At 38.7% G+C, this 21263-nt stretch overlaps 1 protein-coding gene across 1 annotated transcript in view; it reads right to left on the bottom strand.

Annotated features, from left to right (window-relative positions):
* The window catches only part of LOC101851856 (DDB1- and CUL4-associated factor 12), a 41093-nt gene extending 20267 nt beyond the window's left edge, over positions 1 to 20826 (bottom strand). Inside the window, exons 1-5 of the mRNA XM_005093936.3 lie at positions 20524 to 20826; positions 9110 to 9312; positions 5574 to 5878; positions 5111 to 5317; positions 2240 to 2300 (exon numbers count right to left, since the gene is read on the bottom strand). Of these exons, the coding sequence (XP_005093993.1) occupies positions 2240 to 2300; positions 5111 to 5317; positions 5574 to 5878; positions 9110 to 9299 (763 nt within the window). The 5' untranslated portion in view covers positions 9300 to 9312; positions 20524 to 20826. The remainder of the gene's footprint in view (positions 1 to 2239; positions 2301 to 5110; positions 5318 to 5573; positions 5879 to 9109; positions 9313 to 20523) is intronic.
* Between the last annotated feature and the right edge of the window lie 437 nt (positions 20827 to 21263).

Raw genomic sequence — 21263 nt, 5'->3', positions numbered from 1 at the left:
AACATATCATTCTATTTCAAATTGTTGCTATTTGTGCATTGAAGAAAAAATTAATACAGAAATGATATTGCTAAAAAGATTCAAGGAAGGAGTCCGCTATCTAAATCTCCAGGTGTAGATCATTTCTTTCCACACAAACTCCAAAAAGCCACAGAAAATTTTGAACAACTGTGTGGCATGTTTCTGGGTCGATACTTTGGACGTTGTGTTTAACATTGAGTTTGTTCGATTGTTTGCAGGTTGTTTGCCTACACTGTTTGTCCAAAAAAACAAAAGTAATAACTGAAGAGGTTCAAAATGGGGGAGGGGGGGGTGTGGATGTGGTAACCATTTATTTGTAAATTTCGGTTTACAAGGCATTCCAAAAACCTTTCTTGCAACTATATCAGGGCCACTCTTGATGAGTGGATTGTGGCCCCATCCCACTGGAACCAGGCCTGTACAGCATAACACATTCTCCAAAACTTTCTCAGCACGTTCAGATATCTGTCTGAGGTGACTGTTGTGGTTTTACCATCCTTATCCTGAAACCAGAATGGGCCGCTCACGAACCTGTAGCTGAATGCTTTTAAGCAGTAAAATTTCGCTTTTTACCCAATTCCGGTTGAAATTTGTTATTTTGATATTTCTCGAAAACGATGATTCATTTTCTTCATATTTATAAACTTGATGTCTTCATGGTTGAATTTTATTTGTCAGAACTTTTGTTGAAATTAGCTTAGAGATGGCCAAGTTATTACTCTTTAGGTGGGTCTGCTTTTGTTTTAGACACCAAGTACTTAGATAATAGGAAGCCGTACTACTGCATATTTATGCACCGTGTACAAAATGTGTGTGGTGTCTTTCTTGATGCACTATACGACATAGTTTATGGTCAAATACAATATCTCTCTCTCTCTCTCCTTCCCTCCCTCCCCCTCTATCGTTATACTGGGAAGTACGCACTTGAGCCCCACTTATTTTCTGTCCAAATTCTACCTTTCTTCCTGAATTCAGTTGCAACGATCTAAACAGATTTGTGGTTTCCTTTGTGACCGTGTGAAAAGACACTGCATTGATAGTACTGCAGAGACTTGACAGTTTGGGAACTAATACAGAACGTTTAACATGTACTAGGTCTTTTCGGTAAGTGTTTTACAGCGCTCGCAAATGCATAAGGTCATATGAGCACGCACGACACATTAAACGTTTCAGGTCCGTAGGAAATTTTGAATTTTGTCCAGGTGGCGGCCGAAGCCTACTCTTATCAATTTTAGACGACCACAAGGGATCTTTAACGTGCGCAACTTGCACACGGGACCTCAGAGATTTTTCGCCCTAATCCGAGAAGGCTAGGTGTAGATCTTTCCTACCAGAAGACCAGGGGTGCGGCTGAAAGACAGCAGTAAGAAGGAGCGAAGGAGTAGCAGTAGAAAGGCTGCAGTAAGAGTCAGGGGCCCAGAGGAGGGGACAAAGAAAACGAGAGGGTGGGGGCAGAAGGTGGAGACGAAAGCAGACGACAGAACATTGCTAGAGAGCAGGAAAGGAGGTGAAAGGAGACAATTTTGAGCAGAAAACTTTTCCCGTCGCTACCCAGATTCGAACCCGGGACCTTTGAATGAGAGGAGAACACATGAACCTCTAAGCTAGGCCACGAGAGCCCCCATGCTGACTTCGAAAAGAGCAATGGAGCCTATTTCGAATAAATATTATTATTAAAACGACAGATTAGGCATTCACAAACTGTCTTCAAAATGCCAAATGACAGCTCCAAAGCAGGACAAATCACAAGTCATTGAGTTTTCAGTCCATAGTCCTTGTGGTTTGTTGTGTAAGATGGGCAAAGAGTTAAATTGCTTCAAATACTGGCAAAAATTAAAACTTGACAACCACAACAGGCAAGTGCATCTCCACGCCAGCTGAACCCGATAACCCTGAGCTGTGAGGCAACTGAAGCTGACAAGTCGTGTCACATTACCGGGGCGGGTGGAAACCGTGTACAGAACATTGGTATGTGCTATATGGACCAGAAAAAGTAAGTGGTAGCTCAGGTACTGGATTTGGAGACTAAGAAAAGCATCCTTTCAAAGACGGCAAATATTACATCCAAAGAATGAATTATAGTGACCTGATGCTTTCCGTAGATGAAAGATATAATTGAATAAATATAAACATGATAATCACTCAAACATTTAATACCTAATACTAATAATAACCTTTCAATCAAAATGTCTTTAGTTACAATTGTCTAGAAACCAACCTGTTACTATATGTTCATCATCAACCCAGTCCATGTCAAAAATCCAGTCTTTATGTGCATCCTGTGAAAGTCAAAAATATAAAATATATGTATACAGTCGGAACTGTCTAAGACGGCCATTCATTGTCGAGAAAAAAAGTGGCCATATTAGAAAGGTGGCCGTTTAACTCAGTATCATGATAATGTAAAAAATACGCAAGGGAAGAAATGGAAAGTGTCCGTTAGTACAGATGATTGTTTTATACAGGCGGCCATTACAGCAGGTTCGACTGTATTTACACTTAAGGACTTAATTCTTATTTATACGTACAAAAAGATTTAAGAAAACGCAAATCTAGAATTAAAGAATAAGAAACACAATTTCAGAGACAAATCTAAAAAAAAAAACAAGTAGTGTCTTGCAGCTTTCTAAAAAAATACAGTCAAAACCTGCCTTTACAATTTTAAAAAAATGGTTGAGAAAAAAAAGCAGCATATGCAAGCAAAAAGTGGTGAAAAAGTGTTTTGAGAAAAACAAGGTTAAATCGAAAATGTTAGTACATAACTTAGAGCCCAATAAAATTGAATTCTGTTAATGTTAATCACTCAATGACTAGTGTCAATAAAATCTACACTGAATGAGGGACAGGAAAATACCAAAAGTAAAAAGTGCTAAGAGTGAGTGAAAATCAGTCCCCAAGGCCCTGGACCCAACCTGCGAGGTCCCTTAAAATCAGAACATTCAAAACATTCTTCATTAGAAAATTTTAAGAACCATGTTCTTTTACAGTGGCAAAAAAAGGCATCAGTAGCCCAGTGGTCAGGCTATTAGACATGTAATCATAAGATTGCAGGTTTGGGGTTTAAGCTCAGCTCGGTCTAACGTTGTGTCCCTGGGCAAGGCAATTTACATACTTAATTTCCTACTTGGCTCAGTTCTTTCTCAGAGATGAACGTTAAACTCGGAGGTCTCATCTCTTTAACAAATTAATAATGTTGTTAGAGGTGTTAACCTATACCAATCCACATTTTTCAGAGGCAAAGGGCAAATTCAAAGTCAGAAAAATAAATACTCGAAAAAAAAGAAAGAACAAGATATTTTAAAATATGACCCAAAATTGCGAATAATTATTTTAAAAGCTATTTTTAAATAACTTCTAAACATAATTGATTGAACCAGGCGCTTGAAACTTTAAGGGGAATGAATTTAGGTTTCAAAAATGGAGAAAAAATGTGTGGTCAAACTGGGTAAACATGGGGAAAATTTCACCCGCAGATGGCCTTAAGGAAATAGATACATCACGCTTATAGGTGAAGTTTTTTTACAATTTATAAGAATGAAATAATAAAAGACAGGTTATAGTTAAAGAATATATATGGCATCAATAGAAAATCTACAAATTTGACCCTAATGTCGATTTTTGGCCAATACCTCCATATGAGGATTGCGAGAAGTAACTCATTTTGTCAGCACACCTCACAATTTAAAATTACCCCACAAACTGCTATGCCAATTTCTGCTTACATGCAATCAAACTTTCACAAAGGGGGAGCATATGAACCATGCACACTCTATTTCGTGTTATTTTTGTTGAAATCTAAGACCTTACAAGACACAATGTGGGACATTTCCACACAAAAAGTGTGTTGTTCCCCATCATGACTTGGAAGGCGCAGGAAAAATATTAACAGAAGGACTAGAAAAATTCTCGATTCCACACCTTTTGATCTACATCTAAAAAAGGTCAAGTTGGCCCCCCTTTTCGACCTATGTGATCTATGGCGCTACTTTCAACCTTTATTAAATTATTCTTTGCAGGGGGGGGGGGGGGGGGATGTTAGTGTCCTTATATCTCCCTCTCTTCTAAGTTACCACCACAATTTTTAATGACCCTGAGAAGCCCATGAATATTCCTCCAATACTTCTGTGCCAGCAAACAATAATTTTATTTTGAACTTTTAGGGGGGGGGGGGGGGGGGGGGGGGGTGCGCGCCAGCAGGAGCCCCTAGAAAATTTCCAAGCAATTATCAAAATACAAGTTTACTATACCAGTCCACTATTTTGTCTGTTTTGACTAACTTATTCACATGTCCAGGGCAGCAACATGGATCAAGGAGTCATGAAAACACTGGTGGAGGGGCCATACTTTACCTATAGCTTTAACTTAAACTTCAGTAATGCTGCTATATTTGAAAGTACAATTTTCCGTAGTCAATGAATCTGAAGCACATAAAATCCCAATAACCACACACACACATGTATTAAACACTCAACCATCCTCAAATTGTACACAAAGAAGCTTGTATCCCTGTGGTCAATTTGTTCCCTGTTACATACCAATACCTTTGCAGAGTCAGAGAGTATGTATTTACTGATGACTTACGCAAAATACTGACACATTTTTTTCCCTTACAAAAGCACCTGAGTATGGCAAAATGGCTTGAGAGAGATTTCTTAGTTCTGCCCCTAGAAGTCTTGATCAATGCCTTGTCTTCTCAAAGTCATTCAGCCCTAAGCCTATATCGCAAATTTTAATCCTTCCTCCGCTAACACCAAATGACTTTCATCATCAAGCGCTACTTTTCAAAATGGCCTTGTAAGGCCTACTTTTCTTCATCTTTCAACTACCAACATTTCTTCTACGAGCCCAACATGCAAACTGGACCTCCCAAGATTTTCCTGTAATGCACAAGACTAGATGCTCTTTTGTGCTCAACCTAGGATCAGGAGGTTAAAAAGAAAACCCAAAGAAAACCAACCCAGGTACAACAATAGCAGTGTAAACCAGGAAATAAATAAGAACTATTGCAAGGCCCGAATACCTTACATGCAATAGAACAGGGCTCCTACTCATTGCAAACAGTCACCTTGATACAATAAAAGACACATACCTCTCCAACACATAAGGCATCAAAAGTAGGCAGCTCATACACAGCCAGGTCATTGGTGTTTTGAGCCCCAGTGGCCAGAAGTGTGCGAGATGGGTTGATTGCAATAGCGTGTATGCCACAGGGGCAGTCTGCAGGAACACTGTCCTCACTGCTACGTAGAGAAGGGATGTGAACTAAATCGTTGTTACGCACATCCATCACCATCAACTGAAGAAAAACAGTACAAATGAAACTGCTTGGTTTACCTTCGGCGGCGGCCGGGGGGGGGGGGGGGGGGGGGGGGGGGCGGCTTATAAACAGAAAATCATCATAATCATAATATATTGCAAAGGTACACAGATAAATGTTTGACAACAGACATGTGTTGAACACAAAACTATAAAAGAAAATAAAAACACATCAGCTCGAAATATGTACAGAGACTGAGTATAAAAAAGAAAAAAAACATAAACCGGGGCCATACCTTGTTGCACTTGGTTCCTAACACAACTTGTGAATCATTCAACCACTTTGAAGCAAACACTTTGTTCATGGTTCCAAGAACCAATTCTTTTTCAGAAAGAATTGCAGGTAGATGCTGTGAGACAAAATCTGGGAGCTGCTTTCTCAAAAACTGACTTCGACTTTGGGAGTACCTGCTTCTTCCACGAAACCCATATTGTCTGTCTTGAAGAAATGACACAACATCCGAAGACAAAGGCCTCGCAATGTCATTTAGATGTAAAGCACAACTTTGTCTCCGTTTGCGTTTTGATTCTCTACAGTTTTCTGAAACAGAGTAAAAAGGCAAACAACATGAGACAGAAAGGATATAAATTGTTTGTTTGGGGTCATTAAGCATCATTCTCGACGGCAGTGCAAAATTATAATCTATATAAATTGTGTGGTGATATTCCTCTAAAAAATAAAATACACAACAATTATTCACACTGTTGGTAGAAAAGCCTAAATTCAGCTAACCTTACGACCTGGCACATAATAATTTGGTAAAGCAAGAAACTTTATCAGTTACAGGAAAAAAGTCATGTATCAGTGAAGTACACAGAGGGTATCACTTCACAAGCGAAGGTCTATTAGCTCAAGTATGTGTTTTGGAACAGAAACACGAGAGACTTTCATTTTTCTTGGTGGTTTTTATACATCACTCTAATAATTTATCTGAGGATGTGTTGTACAGCCAATCACAGTGAATCAGGTAGATTTGCCTCAATCTCCTATCCTCCGTCATTAGACACTAGCCTCTGGAAGAATTAAGTCTTTAGTCTTTATGGTCTTCTACTAATTTCTGTTTTTTCTTCCTGTACTGAGAATTGGAATGCAGAGATTTTCAAGGTTGACTTTGATTGCTTTTGATTTCATATACATTAACAACAACCTGTCTTATCCTTCCCAGACAATGGCCTGACCAGATATCTCCAGCGTAAATAATTTTGTGTTTCTTTTTCTAAAAGTAAAGAGAGACACATTGACACAGTATAGTTATATAGTTAGGGAAAAGCATGATTGATAAACAAAAACATCAGAGGGAGAGTAAAAAAATAGCACATGATACTAACCCAGGAGTAATTTGTTCAGTTGTATGAACTTTATTATACTTTATATGTGCCAGTGGCAGGCAGGTGCTCTGGTGTATTTTGCTCCTTCTTTCCTATCAAATATCTTCTTTTTCGTGTTTGTTAATCCTTAGTAACACCTCAGATCTTAGGCACCTATATATGACCCAACACTAACAGTGTTGCATGGGCCACAAAACTTTACTAAAACAAACTTTATATCGATTGAATACATCAATGACTACAGTATTGTAGGATCTCAAGTAAGCTGTGCTGCTTTTAATTGTTTTTAAACATCTCATGAGCAGCGTCAGTCAATATTTTACGACTTCCGTAATTTAGATCAAGTTGAGTCATTTCAAAGTACCAAAAAAAAAACTACAACTTTTTTTGTCAATATTTTCCTACACACTATAGTTTTGCATTTCAATTTTGTACACAACATTTGGAATACAAAAGGGATTTGTCTGATATTCATTTTAGATAAATGCACGGAATAGTTTTGGTCTACATAGCGCGTCAAACAAACGACCCATTTTCAGCTATGTCCCCATTTTTGTAGCATGACGCACAAGTTTGCATTAGGCTAAAACATTTTAAAATCCTAACGATTGCTCTTTACTGCAAACTACAGTAGTCTAACAGGCCAACAGAGGTTTGCAGATAGCTTTTCTCAAGTTTTCTTTGCCTGCTTATATCATGGTTAAGATTAGTAAAGAGCAGAGAGCTTTTTGTATCAAACACTTCCTCATCATCAACTCATTTCGTAAGTTGCACACAAGGTGCGGCAAAAATGCTAAAGTGCCCTTAAGGCCTTCTTTGATGTCAAAGGTGGAAATGGTCCATCAGTTAGGACCTGTAGAGAATCAGAACTAAAATCCCCTTTAAGTCACCAGGGTGCAGAATTCAGTAGATGGGCCCCGTGAAACGTCTGCCCGTAGACGATATCTGCAGCAAGGGCTTTCCTACATCTTAACAGTCCGCATTCTCAAGGCAGATCTTCATCTACGACTGTAAATTATTGATGGTCGAGGTATCATTTTCCCGGTCTAGAAGCTATCAGAGAATAGCAATGTTTTCATGATTCCTCGATCGTCTTGAAAAGCAAGAACATTTCCTCTACAACATTTGGTTCCTTGACAAAGCTCATATTCACATTTTACGTTATATCAACTCTGCAAACTCTGTCTATTTGGGCAGCCACCCCCCCCCCCCCTATTGTCTCTAGAAACAGCTCCATACTATAAGGTGTACAGTGTGTGTGGCTAATCGGCTATGGGTACTCACGGTTGAGTGGATCTTTGTGTCTGGCCTCCACTGAACATTACGAATGACGCATTAAAATGTGTTGAGTCCAAAGGGGACATAATATATAGACCATTCAAATTCAAGAATTTAAAAAATATTTTATCAACTCTGTAAGAGAAAAGAATTATTTATTAAAGGTTACAGGGATGTAAAAATTATATTTTAAAAATAATAGGAAAGTAAAAAATATATCATTTCATGACTTTCCTTACAAGATCTTTTAAATTGGTGCATTTTGCATTTATAAGTGATTTTTATAAAAGCCATTTCTGTTTTCGAAACATTTTGTGAATTTATGTTTTTAAAAAACCCTTTTAAAAGAATTATATCTGTTCCAAATTACAGTACAACATTCTAGTACAAATGCTGTGTGAGATATTTAGAAAAAAAGCTTGTACAGTTGGTTTTTTATCACCCTGTACTTTACAAAGTTCTGGTGCAGAATCAGTGTGAGAGTGCTCACTTCTATTTCAGAATAACTGGGCACAAGTGTTACCCATTTTATTCATTTCAAACAGTCCTTTTATTCAAATGATAATTTAATACATAATAATTTAACAGGAAAATAAGGAAATTTCCATCTGACAAATCAAAGAATGAAAAATAGAGTCCTTTAACTTTGTGGCAGACTAGCCAGAGGGTCACTAGCCCTTGATATGTAAGCCTTGAGTCTTATTTTGAGGTATTGCTAGTTGTGCAGCATCTTGAATACAATCTATAGATCAGCTGCAAATTAAAGAATGCAATACAACAAAACTTTTTACTAACGAAAAGGCTTGTAGAGTCGCTAATGTCTCATAATTGAAGAAAGTAAGTAAAGAACATGAACAGTTATACTATAGATTGCAGGTGATTGTGCCATGACACCGAAAAAGAATGTGATCCTCAAACATTGTCAGCTGGCCATAAAAACCCTTTCCATAGCAAACAAAAAGAGATACTTGCCCTTGTGTGACACTTCAACAGTGAGCATGGACAAACAATAAGCAGTGGGTGAGCCAGCTCAAAATTTGTCCCTATTCCAGTGCTTCTTTTTGCCAATATTTGACGAATACCTATGCTACATATATTTCAAAACTGCAGACAGTTTGTTAAATTTGGTTGCAAAGAAAATATATTAACCAATTTTACTACTCACTGTCATCAGCAGGAGAATTCTGGTCTTCTCCACTATCAGAGTTGAAGTAAGACCTGAGTTGATCAACAGCCATGCCTAATTCATTATATCTTTCTTGAATATCTTGCACCAACTGCCGTTGACTTTCACGTAGTCTGGCTATTCCCATGTGGGTGCGGCGAATAAGTTCTTCTGGACTTATATTGTCCATCTATATCTCTGATCTGAAATAGAAGAGAAAAAAAAGTATTGCTTTCATTATAAATAACAAAACAAATAATTGAAAATACGGAAGTCAGAACCTCTCATATTTTACAAGTGATTACCAGGCTAATTGCAGTTTTAGAAAGTCAAAGGATTCTAATAGTATTTTACATCTCTCTAATTCTCATCTGTGACATGGTCAAACTTGTAAGATGATTTTAAAAAGATGAAAAGCTTTAATTATAAACTTGAAGAACAATCAAGGGACCATCAAGAAATCAGCAGTACAAGAGAGCTTCTGTATTTTTTTCTTCCATTTCATATTTCTCCTTTTCATATTGCACCATGGGCCTCCAGGATAGCATTTCATGCTCCTAAATGTTCAATGATTATAAAAACAATATCTGGTCAGTTATATTTACAGTGAGACTTTACTTTAACATTTTGAGCTGATACCCATGCAGAAGGATTGTTGCTTGCGTAGCAATAACATCAGAATATTAAATATTTTTATTGTTTTGCCCCCATTTTGTTTGAACATGATGTAAAGTATGCTGTTGGAAAAGCTTTTCCTTTAGACCACTGTTACTTTAGAACAACTGATTTTTGTCCCCTTTGTAAGGGTTTTAACTTTTATTCTCTTCTTAATTTCTACCTGGACTTCCAATTGATCAACGATTTTGTCTTTCTCGTCAAATAAAGCCGGTTTGGACTAACCTACATACTGTAGCTTACACCCGCTGATTGTGCATGCGCAATGCAGTTTGAGTACGAATAGCCACGGGAGGCTATTCAGACTCGAGTCCGAAGAGCTGCAGCCATATTATAGTCTATGCCGGCTTTCGCGGTCATCGGGAGAAAGCATAAATAAGCCTGCTCAATGCCGAAGCGTGCTTGAGTGTGAAGTAAACATAATCCAGAAATTTTCATGTATAATATTTTCTGTGCTATTTCCTTTTGTTTGTAAGTAGGCCTATGGTAGTCCCGCAAAAGTGTGCACTGTTTTTACCTGGCATGGTAGTTTTCATTTTTGTTTGTTTTGTGGACGAATGGGAAATGAAACCTTAATTTAGACGGCCATTCACAATACAGCACACGCAGCCAACCACTGCCTTCATCCCCCCAAAGTCTTTGATCCCACCTCGCACGTGATACCAAATCAGGATTATCGAATAGCAAGGGGTAATGAGGTGAAATCGCAGCCTGCTTTCTTTTCTCGTCTCCCTAACTCTCTTACTCTTCGTATTTTTTTTTGTCTGTGCGAAGCTTTGCCCAAGGCTAGATCCTATGTCCACGTGCGCGGCTGTGCACATCTCTCTGCCTTCCTCTCCGCGCATGTGTGTGTGTCCATCACTTGCGTTCTTTGTGTTTCACTGCTGTGGTGTAGACTGTGTTCAAACTTTGAAGGGTCATCTTGAAAGTATTGACTGTCTTGTAAATGAAGCGTGCCCGAAGCCGAAGTTACTGTGTTTAAAGGTGTGTAATTTATATAGCAAAAATTCTGTAACAGCTGTTCAGTTAGCGTGCTTTTGAGTCCAAAACATGCTTTAAAAAGTCAGCACGGACTGTAATATAATTTACCTCTTTACACTCACATATATAATAACACAGTAAGTTAGAAGCAGAGTCTGAGTTTATAAATAATAAAACATTTTTTTCGAACTCGAGTCCAAATAAATTAAAAAATCTCGGACTCAATCTATTTTAAAATCTCTATCTTGCAGTATAGTACTATAGTAGGTCCAGTAGTTAATATTAATAACAATATAGAAATTGTGTAGTATGTTAAAAAAGTCTAGGCTAAGTGTTCGTAGTGTAGTTGCAAGTGAAGTCTTCACCTGCTTCAGTCCCCACTCACCTGAGCCTGAGTTTCTCAGTCCTAAATTTGATCTGCTCGGTCTGCTCTGACCTCTACCTTACACTTCGAGAGCCTGAAGAAAGCCTTTAAGAAGGAGACTGTACTGGATATAATTCAAGTTTTAGTCTAATAAAAATGGTAATTACTGTTAAATTTAAGGCCGGCACTATTTCTCCGAATGTTCGGGAAAATAAAGCAGGGCACTATTTCTCTGAACGTCCGGGAAAATAAAGCTGGGCACTATTTCTCCGAACGGTCGGGAAAATAAAGCTGAGCACTATTTCTCCGAACACTCTGAAATCACATCTTTCCTGCAAATGTCGGATACATATTAGATCTATAATCATATTATAGGCCTACCAAAGATTGTTCATATATACAATATGGTTCAATCGGTCCAAAAAATGACCGCAGTAAATATTTATATAAAGAAATGCTACAGTTCCAAACAGTTTTTCGCTACAGATATGACGTGTTGCCTAAGAAGGGTGCTGCTCTTAAACTTAATGTGTTGTGTTCACTCTTGTGCTGTCTAGATCTAGATCTACGGAGGGTTATTGATAACAACACATAGAACTAGCATCTGCGTTTGTAGCGGCCGCGACCAATCAATCGTGGCTCGATTTTTTGGCATTCTTTGGTCCCCGAATCGGGGAATGAAAGTAAAAAAAAAAAGAAACCGAACCTCTTTACTTTTGAAAGAAAGCAGTGGCGTCGCATGGGTTGCAGACAAAGTGGTGCATAATTGGAAAGTGAACAAATGGGCAATAGGCTTACTTGATACTATTAAAATTGTAATGAGCGGTTGGCAGGCGCTCTGATGTAGTCTGCTCTTTCTATTGTTTTCTGCGAGTCTCTCTGTGCGTGTTTGTGTGTGTGTTTGTGTGTGTGTGTGTGTGTGCGCGTGTGCGTGTGCGTGTGCACATGCGTGTGTGTGTGTGTGTGAGTGAGAGAGAAAGAGAAAGAGAGAGAGAGAAAGGCAAAGAGAGAGTGAGTATGTCTGATCGATCAGTAAAAAGCAGACTTGTAATGAAAACACTACAATTTCTTTTACTTATCATACTACGTACAGGAAAAATGCGAACATTTCTTGAGCTCAAAATCCCGCGGCAGATGAGGACCAAGCTCTTTTTATGCGCAATTTCTCTTCTAACTGTAGCCTGCTGAATGGCACAAGAAGCAAAGCGTTAACATGATTCATCTAGATTTCTAGAAAAAGTCAGTTAGAATCAGCAGGATATCCCGTAATCTAGATCTATCGATATTTACAACTGTTTCTAGATGAAACCACATAAAAGCTGCAATAAGTGAAACAATACTAACAACTCACTATGCTCACAATCTGAGAAGATTTAAAGATTTCTAATTACTTCGTGCAGCACCAACAACCAGACTCAATTTGAAAATTGACCTTAACAGGCCTTGCTACACAATAGAGGGCGACAACAGTTTCGACACCCATTTTTCATTGAGCTACCGTAGACTCTACTAGTCTACTAGTGTAGTAGATAGGCCAGCAGTAACTTGGATCAAATTTTTAGCTTATATACCAAATTGGTGCTGCGAACAGGAATTTCATGCACCTTTCTTCTTGTGCGGGAACGACGATGCATAGATTTCTCTACAGTGACAAAAATAACTTTGATGCAAAGATTTTGCTTGCTTCCAGCAGACACTACCGCAAGCGGTGCGACAAGCAGAAACCATCCTCGCTGTCTGTCTCTTCACCCACTGGAGCGCGCAGCCAGCGGGTGACGGGTCGCAAGGACGTAGGCTAGACTACTAGTACTAGTAGGTAAATCTAGAGCACTGACTGGTTTAGAACAATTAAAAAATGGGGGAGGTGAAGGCCAGGGTTAGGTATAGCGCATGCACCAATTGCACCAATGGCGCCCCGCCACTGAAAGAAAGTTCACTTGGCTTCACTTCGTCTCTATCTCACTTGTCACCACGTTTATTTGTTGAATACGTTACAGTTACATATGATTTGTATTGCTGTTTCTCTTTTATTTTTCCCTCTTTGTGGTGTTTTATTTTGTTGGTGTGTAAATTTTTTTTCTTGTTATTGCTCTGATGTGTCGTTTTTCTATTAATTTTTTTTTGTTGGGGAAAGGGGGGGGGGTATGTTGTATAGTGTAACATCATATAATTTGATGTTCCTACCTTCATTGGATTCTAAATATATATATACATGTATATATATAGATTTAAATGTGTTATCTTTGAGCGTTCCACCAAAACCGATTCACGGCGTCACTTTTCGCCCTATTCTGTTACTTTTAGTTCGTGTGATTCAGCAGCCCACCGGAGCTCTCCGGCTCGGGGTTACAGGGTTAATGAGCCCAGACGTGACTTTGCCGGTGTCGGTTAAGAAGTTCGCATTTTTGACTATGTTTAAAACGATATAACTTCTTCCCCATCCCCCATAGCAGACCATTACGCGGATGTACTAAAAGCTCAATGTCTAGAGATTTATTCTGCGTTAGACAGGATGGTTAATTTCTGTGCCTTAGTTTTTGTTCTAGACAAGTGTTTGTAGAGTACCCAATTTGTCCTATTTTAGTTACAAACTTATGAATAAATTATTGTTAATTTAAAAAAGGCACGACAGATCTCTCCAAAATCTGTGTTAAACTGACTACGAATATCATGACTTTTACCATGAGAAATCTTAAATCTGCGCGAGTAGTATTTAGTCAAGTTAGAAGAGAAGAAAGATGCACATCTGCATTTTTTTGACTAAAGACGATCAGCGTAAGCTCTTATTTTACTATTAAACAAGAGAAAGTTACTCTGCATTTGTTCATGAATCATGCTGTGTCTGTGGCAGCCTGCATACAACCAAAAAGATATAATATAGAATCTAAGCGATTAAAAAACCACAAAATCGTGTAAATACATGGGTACAGGTAAACTTTTAGTACGGAACAAAAATAATGACAGCTAACACATTTATTTTTAGTTTTTGTGTCGGAAGTATGCGTGGACACAATTATGAATGTAAAGAAATCAGTCACATTGTCAGTTATTATTGCAAATGGTCATAGAAACGAAAAATAAAGCTGGAAAAGTCTGGTGCTGATTCAGTGTCCCTGGAAAGCTAGAAATTATTCTTATTAACCCAATTACGAGAAGTCATCCCTATTATTCTGTCAACTTACAAAACCTAGACTTTGCATTTTAAGAAAAGTAAGGAATTTCTGGAGTGTAACAGATACTGTTCGTGTATTAGATACATTGAAGATGTATTCTAGCACTAAAATCGATTTGTTTTTTTCAAAGAAAAACTTCATGGTAACTTTTATAAACTTTTGAGAAAATATGCAAATATTCACGATTATATTAGACACATAAAGTTGTATTTGGAGGAATTACTTCATAGCATATCGAATTGTGTGCCCGATGGATAAAGTTGCAAAATTACAGCTTTCTATATGCGCAGATACCATCTTTTCTGAGTATCTGCACCAATGCTATGTCGTTCATGTTCCAAAAGTTCAACAGATTTTGATGAGGCCTTTTTTTATATTGATTTTTTTCATCCACGCTAGTCAAAAAAAAATTACAATTTAGCATTGCCGACTCCAGCGCGTCTAACGAAATAACCAGACAAGTTACAACGTCCGTTCTTTTTTGAGTCTCAAGAACACAAAATTAAATGCATGCTTTGGGTGCACTAAATGTGAATTACCATAAATACAAGTATACACCTTAAATTGTACATTGAAATGTACCAAAAATTAAGTCGGCCCAGACAGAGCGGCGACAGGAAGCTGACCTCCGTGACCCCGACGTGACAAGGCGCCCGGCGGGGAACCCCCCCCCCCCCCCCCCCCGGCAACTAAAATTCCACTGCCGGTGCGCCAGGATTACATGTACTGACACTGGCAGGCTCCTTGTGTGTGATTCCATAATTTACATGTGTAATATCCAGTACTTTTTTTTTTTGAATTACTCACATTTAGAGTTAAAACAACCAATCTTCTTCGAACAAGGTGGACACACGCCCTTATTTGTTTATTTTTGTGGTCGTTTATGGGCAGTTCTAATTTTGATTTCATTCTGTTGTGAAACCTTTCTTTTTCACGTTTTTACACTGATCTTGCTCTCTGGCAGACACATCACAGCACGATAGTAGGAGCAGAGAAATTAAATGAAGACTTCAAGAGGCTCCACAATTATTGTCAAAAATGGAAACTTAAAATAAACTGCATGAAAACAGCATACACCATCTTCACGAAGAGCCATAAGGAGGCCAAAGAAAATCTCAAACTAAAGATAGGAAATGAAAGTCTCCCCAAAGAAGAACATCCAACTTACCTAGGAGTCAAACTTGACCACAGGCTAACCATGAAAAGCCAAGTGGAGAACATAAGGAACAAGGCAAAGAAAAGACTCCAACTTTTAAAGAAACTCGCAAGCAGTTCATGGGGATCAGACAAACAAACTCTTAGAGCTCTATACCTTGTTTATGTCAGATCTTCCCTGGAATACAGCAATAGCCTACTCACTATGTGCAGTACAACTATTTGCAACACCCTTGACAAGGTCCAAAACAATGCTCTTCGTTTTATAAATGGTGGAATGAGATCCACACCTACTGCCGCGTGCGAAATCCTTGCAAATGTTGAACCCCTGGGAATCCGCAGAGATAAAGCAGTTTTGGAACTACACGAAAGAACAAAAAGAATGTGCCCCAACCACCCAAACAGGAAATTAGTAGAAACATGGAAACCAAAGAAACGAATTCAACAAAAGTCAATCATGCATCACATCACAGAACTAATGGAGAGTCACCATCTACCACAAAACAAAAGAAACCCAAAGAGTCAACCAAAACATCCCTCCCCACCTTTCTTTAAAAAAGCCAATCATTACAACATCTCTCAAAAACAAGAGCACAAAATCGTCAGACCCAGTGACGCTGATGCTTGCATCACATCAAACAATCGACAGCTATTCAGATGACTGGATACACATCTATACGGACGGCTCAGCATTTAAAGGCACAACCAAAGCCGGATATGGAATACTAATATAGTACCCAGATGAAAGTTCCAATGAGATCTCTGCAGCCTGTGGAGAGAAATGCAGCAACTACGATGCAGAAATGATAGCAATTGAAATAGCACTGTACCATCTCCGTACAGTTTTTGACACTCATCCTGGAAAAGCACAGAGCACTGTGATTTTCACTGACTCACTATCAGTATTACAAGCCATAGAAAATGACCATCATCTAAACCAAGATTTGACCCATATAACTATTTGGACCCCATCATCTGATAACATTCTGTGGCATCAACCTAGTAATTGAGTGGGTCCCCGGACACTCAGACATACCTGGAAATGACAGAGCAGACACACTTGCCAAACGGGGATCTAGACAGGAACAACCCAACATTCCAACTTCATACAACACTGCAAAACAAATCATCAAAAGCAACAACAAACAAGATTGGATGAACAGATGGGTCATGGGAAAGACAGGCAGAGCAGTTTTCAAACATATGACCACAACAAAAAGGAATGACAATATCAACCGCCTTCAGAGAAAGAAACAGACCACGATCTTCCGCCTACGAACAGAACATATACAGCTCAACTTCCACCTGAACAGAATAATCCCGGAACTTCCCCCAATGTGTCCCTTGTGTGACTATGCATATGAGACTGTGGATCATCACCTGTTCCACTGCACAGCCCTAAATGACAGAGCTACCCTTCTCCCTCAGAGACCTAACATTGACAACAAACTCTATGGAACTTTACAGCAAGTGCAGCAAACCTGCACTTATCACTACATGGCATTGGACAGAAGGGCGAGAGCCCAGCTGTTGCTGGATCGATAACAACAACAACAACACGTTTTTACACTCATCTAAAAATCTCTAGACTAGCTCTTGAACATTGCATATATCATGTAGATCTAGATCTAGACCCAAAAATTTGCTCCTTCCCAGACCACGCGGCACGCATGGAATGGCATAATGAAAGTTGGCGCCGAACTCTCGCCAATAGGCAAAAAAATCACGATACCGGAAGCCGTAAACCGTTCAGAAAAATAAAGATCGGCACTATTTCTCCGAACGTTCTGAGAAATACTTGAAATAGCCACTTCGTTAATTTAATAGGCCTCTATTCCTTATATTATGATCTAAACTTAAACTACTTTTATTAACTCACTTCAGACGGTTCACACAACAGTTGCGTGACCCCCGCCGCGATGCCTCCCACAAGCCCTGCGTGACCACCTTTGGATTTTTTTTTTCGCTCTACAAATCACACACGGATCGCGGGACACGCCTCATACCCTTGTTTGGCCAAGCCTGAGCTACTCAGACTTCATTTCGTATCTCTGGGACCCGTAGTTTTCAAGTTATTGAAGGTGAAGGACAGTGACCCCAACTAGGGTTGAACTGACCGGAACTTCCATTTTAAAAATATTCTACAGCTGATAGTAATCCGACAGTCGCGTCGTAGTAACGGTCGAAGAAGTCGCATGAACAAGAATTACATTAGAATTTCGCCGTTTTCGATACTTCTGTACGTTTTACTAGTTCTAATGTCTCAGAATACGATGTGTCTGATAGTCAGGATCCTGGATATGTACCCGAACATGGCCGGAGTCGTAGTTTTAGGGCTAGATCTAGTGTTGTTGTTTGCGCAACGAAATCACGACATCGTGCCGTACATTTGTCTCATGTAATTCAGTGCATGGGTCTGAATCAACGCACAGACCAGCTTTTATACTTTCACCAAACACTCACACATGCATACAAATCAAAATAGTAACACTTTGAACTTTTATTTTTGTTGTTGTTGTAAATCACATTTCATTCGACCTGTCATGTCTGTGGAAATTTTTCGGAAAATCAAATTCAAATTCATGCCAATTTTTAAAAAATCATATAAATTAAAGTATTAGACTTAGACAATTTTAGTTTTTTGTGTTAGATTAAGCTTGAATGTTACTTTACAATATACGGTAATTCTGAGAGTTGTGGTGATTTATTCAAGGCCATCTCTATTCTCACCGCGGGTGAGAATAGCGCAGGCGAGTCTTTTGGCTATTCTCACCCGGTGGGTGTTCACCGTTTTAGCTTAGGCTAACCAGTGAAGCGTTCACCCTGAACCACAGAATTCTACATTGTAATACAGAATTGTAGAATTCTGTGCTGTGAACAAACGATTTAGATCTATTACTACTGTTACTGTTAGTGTTAGCCTAATACTAAAAGCGTGCAATTTTGTCTGTGGGCAGTGGAGAGAGAGAAAGAGAGAGACAGAAGTAGCGCGAGAACTTCCGGGCAAAACAAAATGGCGACCCGCGTAGTTCGGCTCGATTCGGAAAGTTAAATATAGCCGTAGCATCTTTGTAGACAACCAAATTAATTTAGTTTTGTTTTTTAGCATCATTTTTAAACTTTGTTTTGGTCAATTTGATCGTCCACACCGATAGACAGTATTCAGAAAGAGACAGAGAGAGAGGGGGGGGGGGGGGGAGTAGATCTTGCGAGAACTTCCGGGCAAAACAAAATGGCGACCTGCGTAGTTCGGCTCGACTGAAAAGTGAAATAGCCATAGCATCTTTGAAGACGATCAAATTAGCTTACTTTTGTGCTATAACGTAATTTTTTCTTGGCTTTTATCAATTTGATCCTCCACATCGATTATAGACAGTATTCCAAAATGAGAAAAAACAGGTCTTGTTTCACACCGGGTGAGAATAGCCTACGCTGGCAAGTCTCACCCGCGATGAGAGGTAGATCGTATTTTTATTCTCACCCCGGGTGAGAATAGCCACTTCCTTTATTGAAATACTCTGAAAAACGCCAGTCTTCAACGCTTGTGACTGGTGAAAGGGTCCAGTAGTAAGTGAGTTAATAAAGTTCAGACCAGTCACATCTAAAGTATGATCTCTATAAAAATACAGATTTTTCTCTCATTGCTGTTACTGTCTGTACACTACTCTAGAGTTACAGCTAGATTCTAGATCTAGATATAGATTCTAGATCTAGATTCTAGGGCACACACTCTCTGCAGATTGTCCATTGTCTGTTCTGACACAGTGTCACTTAGTAGGGTGATCTTATTATCTTTAGCACGTTAAATTCCCAAAGACCTTCAAAACTTTGAACTGGGCCTAAAAATGCGGACACTAGATCTAGATGTAGCTACCGTAATTTTGTCATGAACAGATGGTATAACAGTGGTTTTCGGTCTTCCATTGTGATTTTGGAAGCCATTGAATATACTCTTGATTAGATAGATCATGTTTTAAAGTGGTCGCTCGTTACGGAAAAGGGAATAAAATCAATAGAAGAATTTAACTTGCTAAAAGTACAGAGTAATAGTTTATAGTATAAAGATCGGCGATTGTTAAGATTCCCGCGTTTAATTCCGATGTGCGTTTTTCATACCCTCAGGCATATATTTCACTTTGGCCACTTCTATTCTCACCCGGAGTGAGAATAGTGCAGGCGAGTCTTGTGGCTATTCTCACCCGGTGCGCGTTCACCAAATTTTGCGTTCACCCTAAACCACAGAATTCTACACTGCGATAACAGAAACATTGTAGAATTCTGTGCCGTGAACAAACGTTCCATTACAACTGTAGCCTACTAACAGCGTACAATTTTGTCTGTGGGCAGTGAAGAGAGAGAGGAGTAGCGCGAGAATTTCCGGGCAAAACAAAATGGCGACCCGCGTAGTTCGGCTCGATTCGGAAAGTTAAATAGCCGTAGCATCTTTGTAGACAACCAAATTAATTTACTTTTCACTTTTGTGTTTTAACATCATTTTTTAACTTTGTTTTGGTCAATTTGATCGTCCACACCGATAGACAGTAGAGATAGAGAGAGAGAGAAGAGGGGAGGAGTTGATCTTGCGAGAACTTCCGGGCGGGTGAGAATAGCCACTTTCTTTCACTTTGGTCCCTAACCCAAGGTTAGGGTTAGGGTTAGGGTTAGGGTTAGGGCCAGGGTTAGGGTGGACCAAAGCGAAATATGCCTGAGGGTATGAAAAACGCACATCGGAATTAAAATCGGGAATCTTAACAATCGCCTAAAGATCACCAGTAGTAGTAGATCTAGATCTATATCTAGATCTATATCTAGATATCTAGATTCTAGAGATCTAGATCTAGATCTAGATCTAGATCTATCTATCTAGATTTCTAGATCTCTGTACAAGATAATTGTGAGCAGTCCTCTGGACACAGTCCTTTAGTTTTAGTCTGTGGTGGAACTGAGCTTACACATAACATACACAACTTCACTTCACAGTACTGTAGACTACGTAGTGTGCGTGTAACTGTACACTCTTACTAAACTAAGATGTAAGCATGTAAACAAGATAAAGAGAACGTTACCGTGCCGTAGCCGTAGTCGTAGGGTTGGCCTGGGCCCCGAGTGGTAAGAACAGAATATGAACAAATTAGTCTAAAATGGGTTTAGAAAAACGCTGAGGGCTCTTCAAAAGTCCAACCAAATGCTATGAAAAGACTCAAACCATAGCAATGCATTTTTATCTTGAAAATTGACTTTGTAACAGTTACTGGGCCATGATGAGTAGGCCTAAAGTTTTATTTTTAAAGTGAGAGATCATTTTTCACCAATTTCTATTCTCCCAATCGGCTTTTGACACACCGGAAGTTTCAGTGACAAACATTGGAATGAATGACAGGGTTATCGCACTTGAAAAATTGAAAACTTGGTCGTCAAAAATTTAAGTAGCCTAGGCCTAGCTGGCTAATCGAAGTAACCTCTAACTCTATAGGCTATTGGGGTTAATTAATAAAAAATATAATAAAGTACCCTCTCAATAATGATAAGAGTAATAATAATAAATAAAAGGATAAGAATAAAAATTATTATTATTATTATTATTATTATTATTATTATTATTATTATTATTATAGGGCCTCATGTAATAATTGTCCAATTTTAGGTTAACAGCTAGCAGCTTAGGTCAAACCCCTCAAAATCTCAATTATTATTTATTTTCTTTAGGTACTGGTATTATTTATTTTTTTTATGTACTGAATTAATTGATTATTTTAATAATTATTCATTTCTTTTTCTTTTTTTTTTTTTTTTTTTGGGGGGGGGG

The sequence above is a fragment of the Aplysia californica genome, unplaced genomic scaffold (genome assembly GCF_000002075.1).
Source record: "Aplysia californica isolate F4 #8 unplaced genomic scaffold, AplCal3.0 scaffold00072, whole genome shotgun sequence".
NCBI classification, from domain to species: domain Eukaryota; kingdom Metazoa; phylum Mollusca; class Gastropoda; order Aplysiida; family Aplysiidae; genus Aplysia; species Aplysia californica.
Note: the sequence above shows the minus strand (reverse complement) of the source record. Positions and strands in the feature narration are given on the sequence as shown.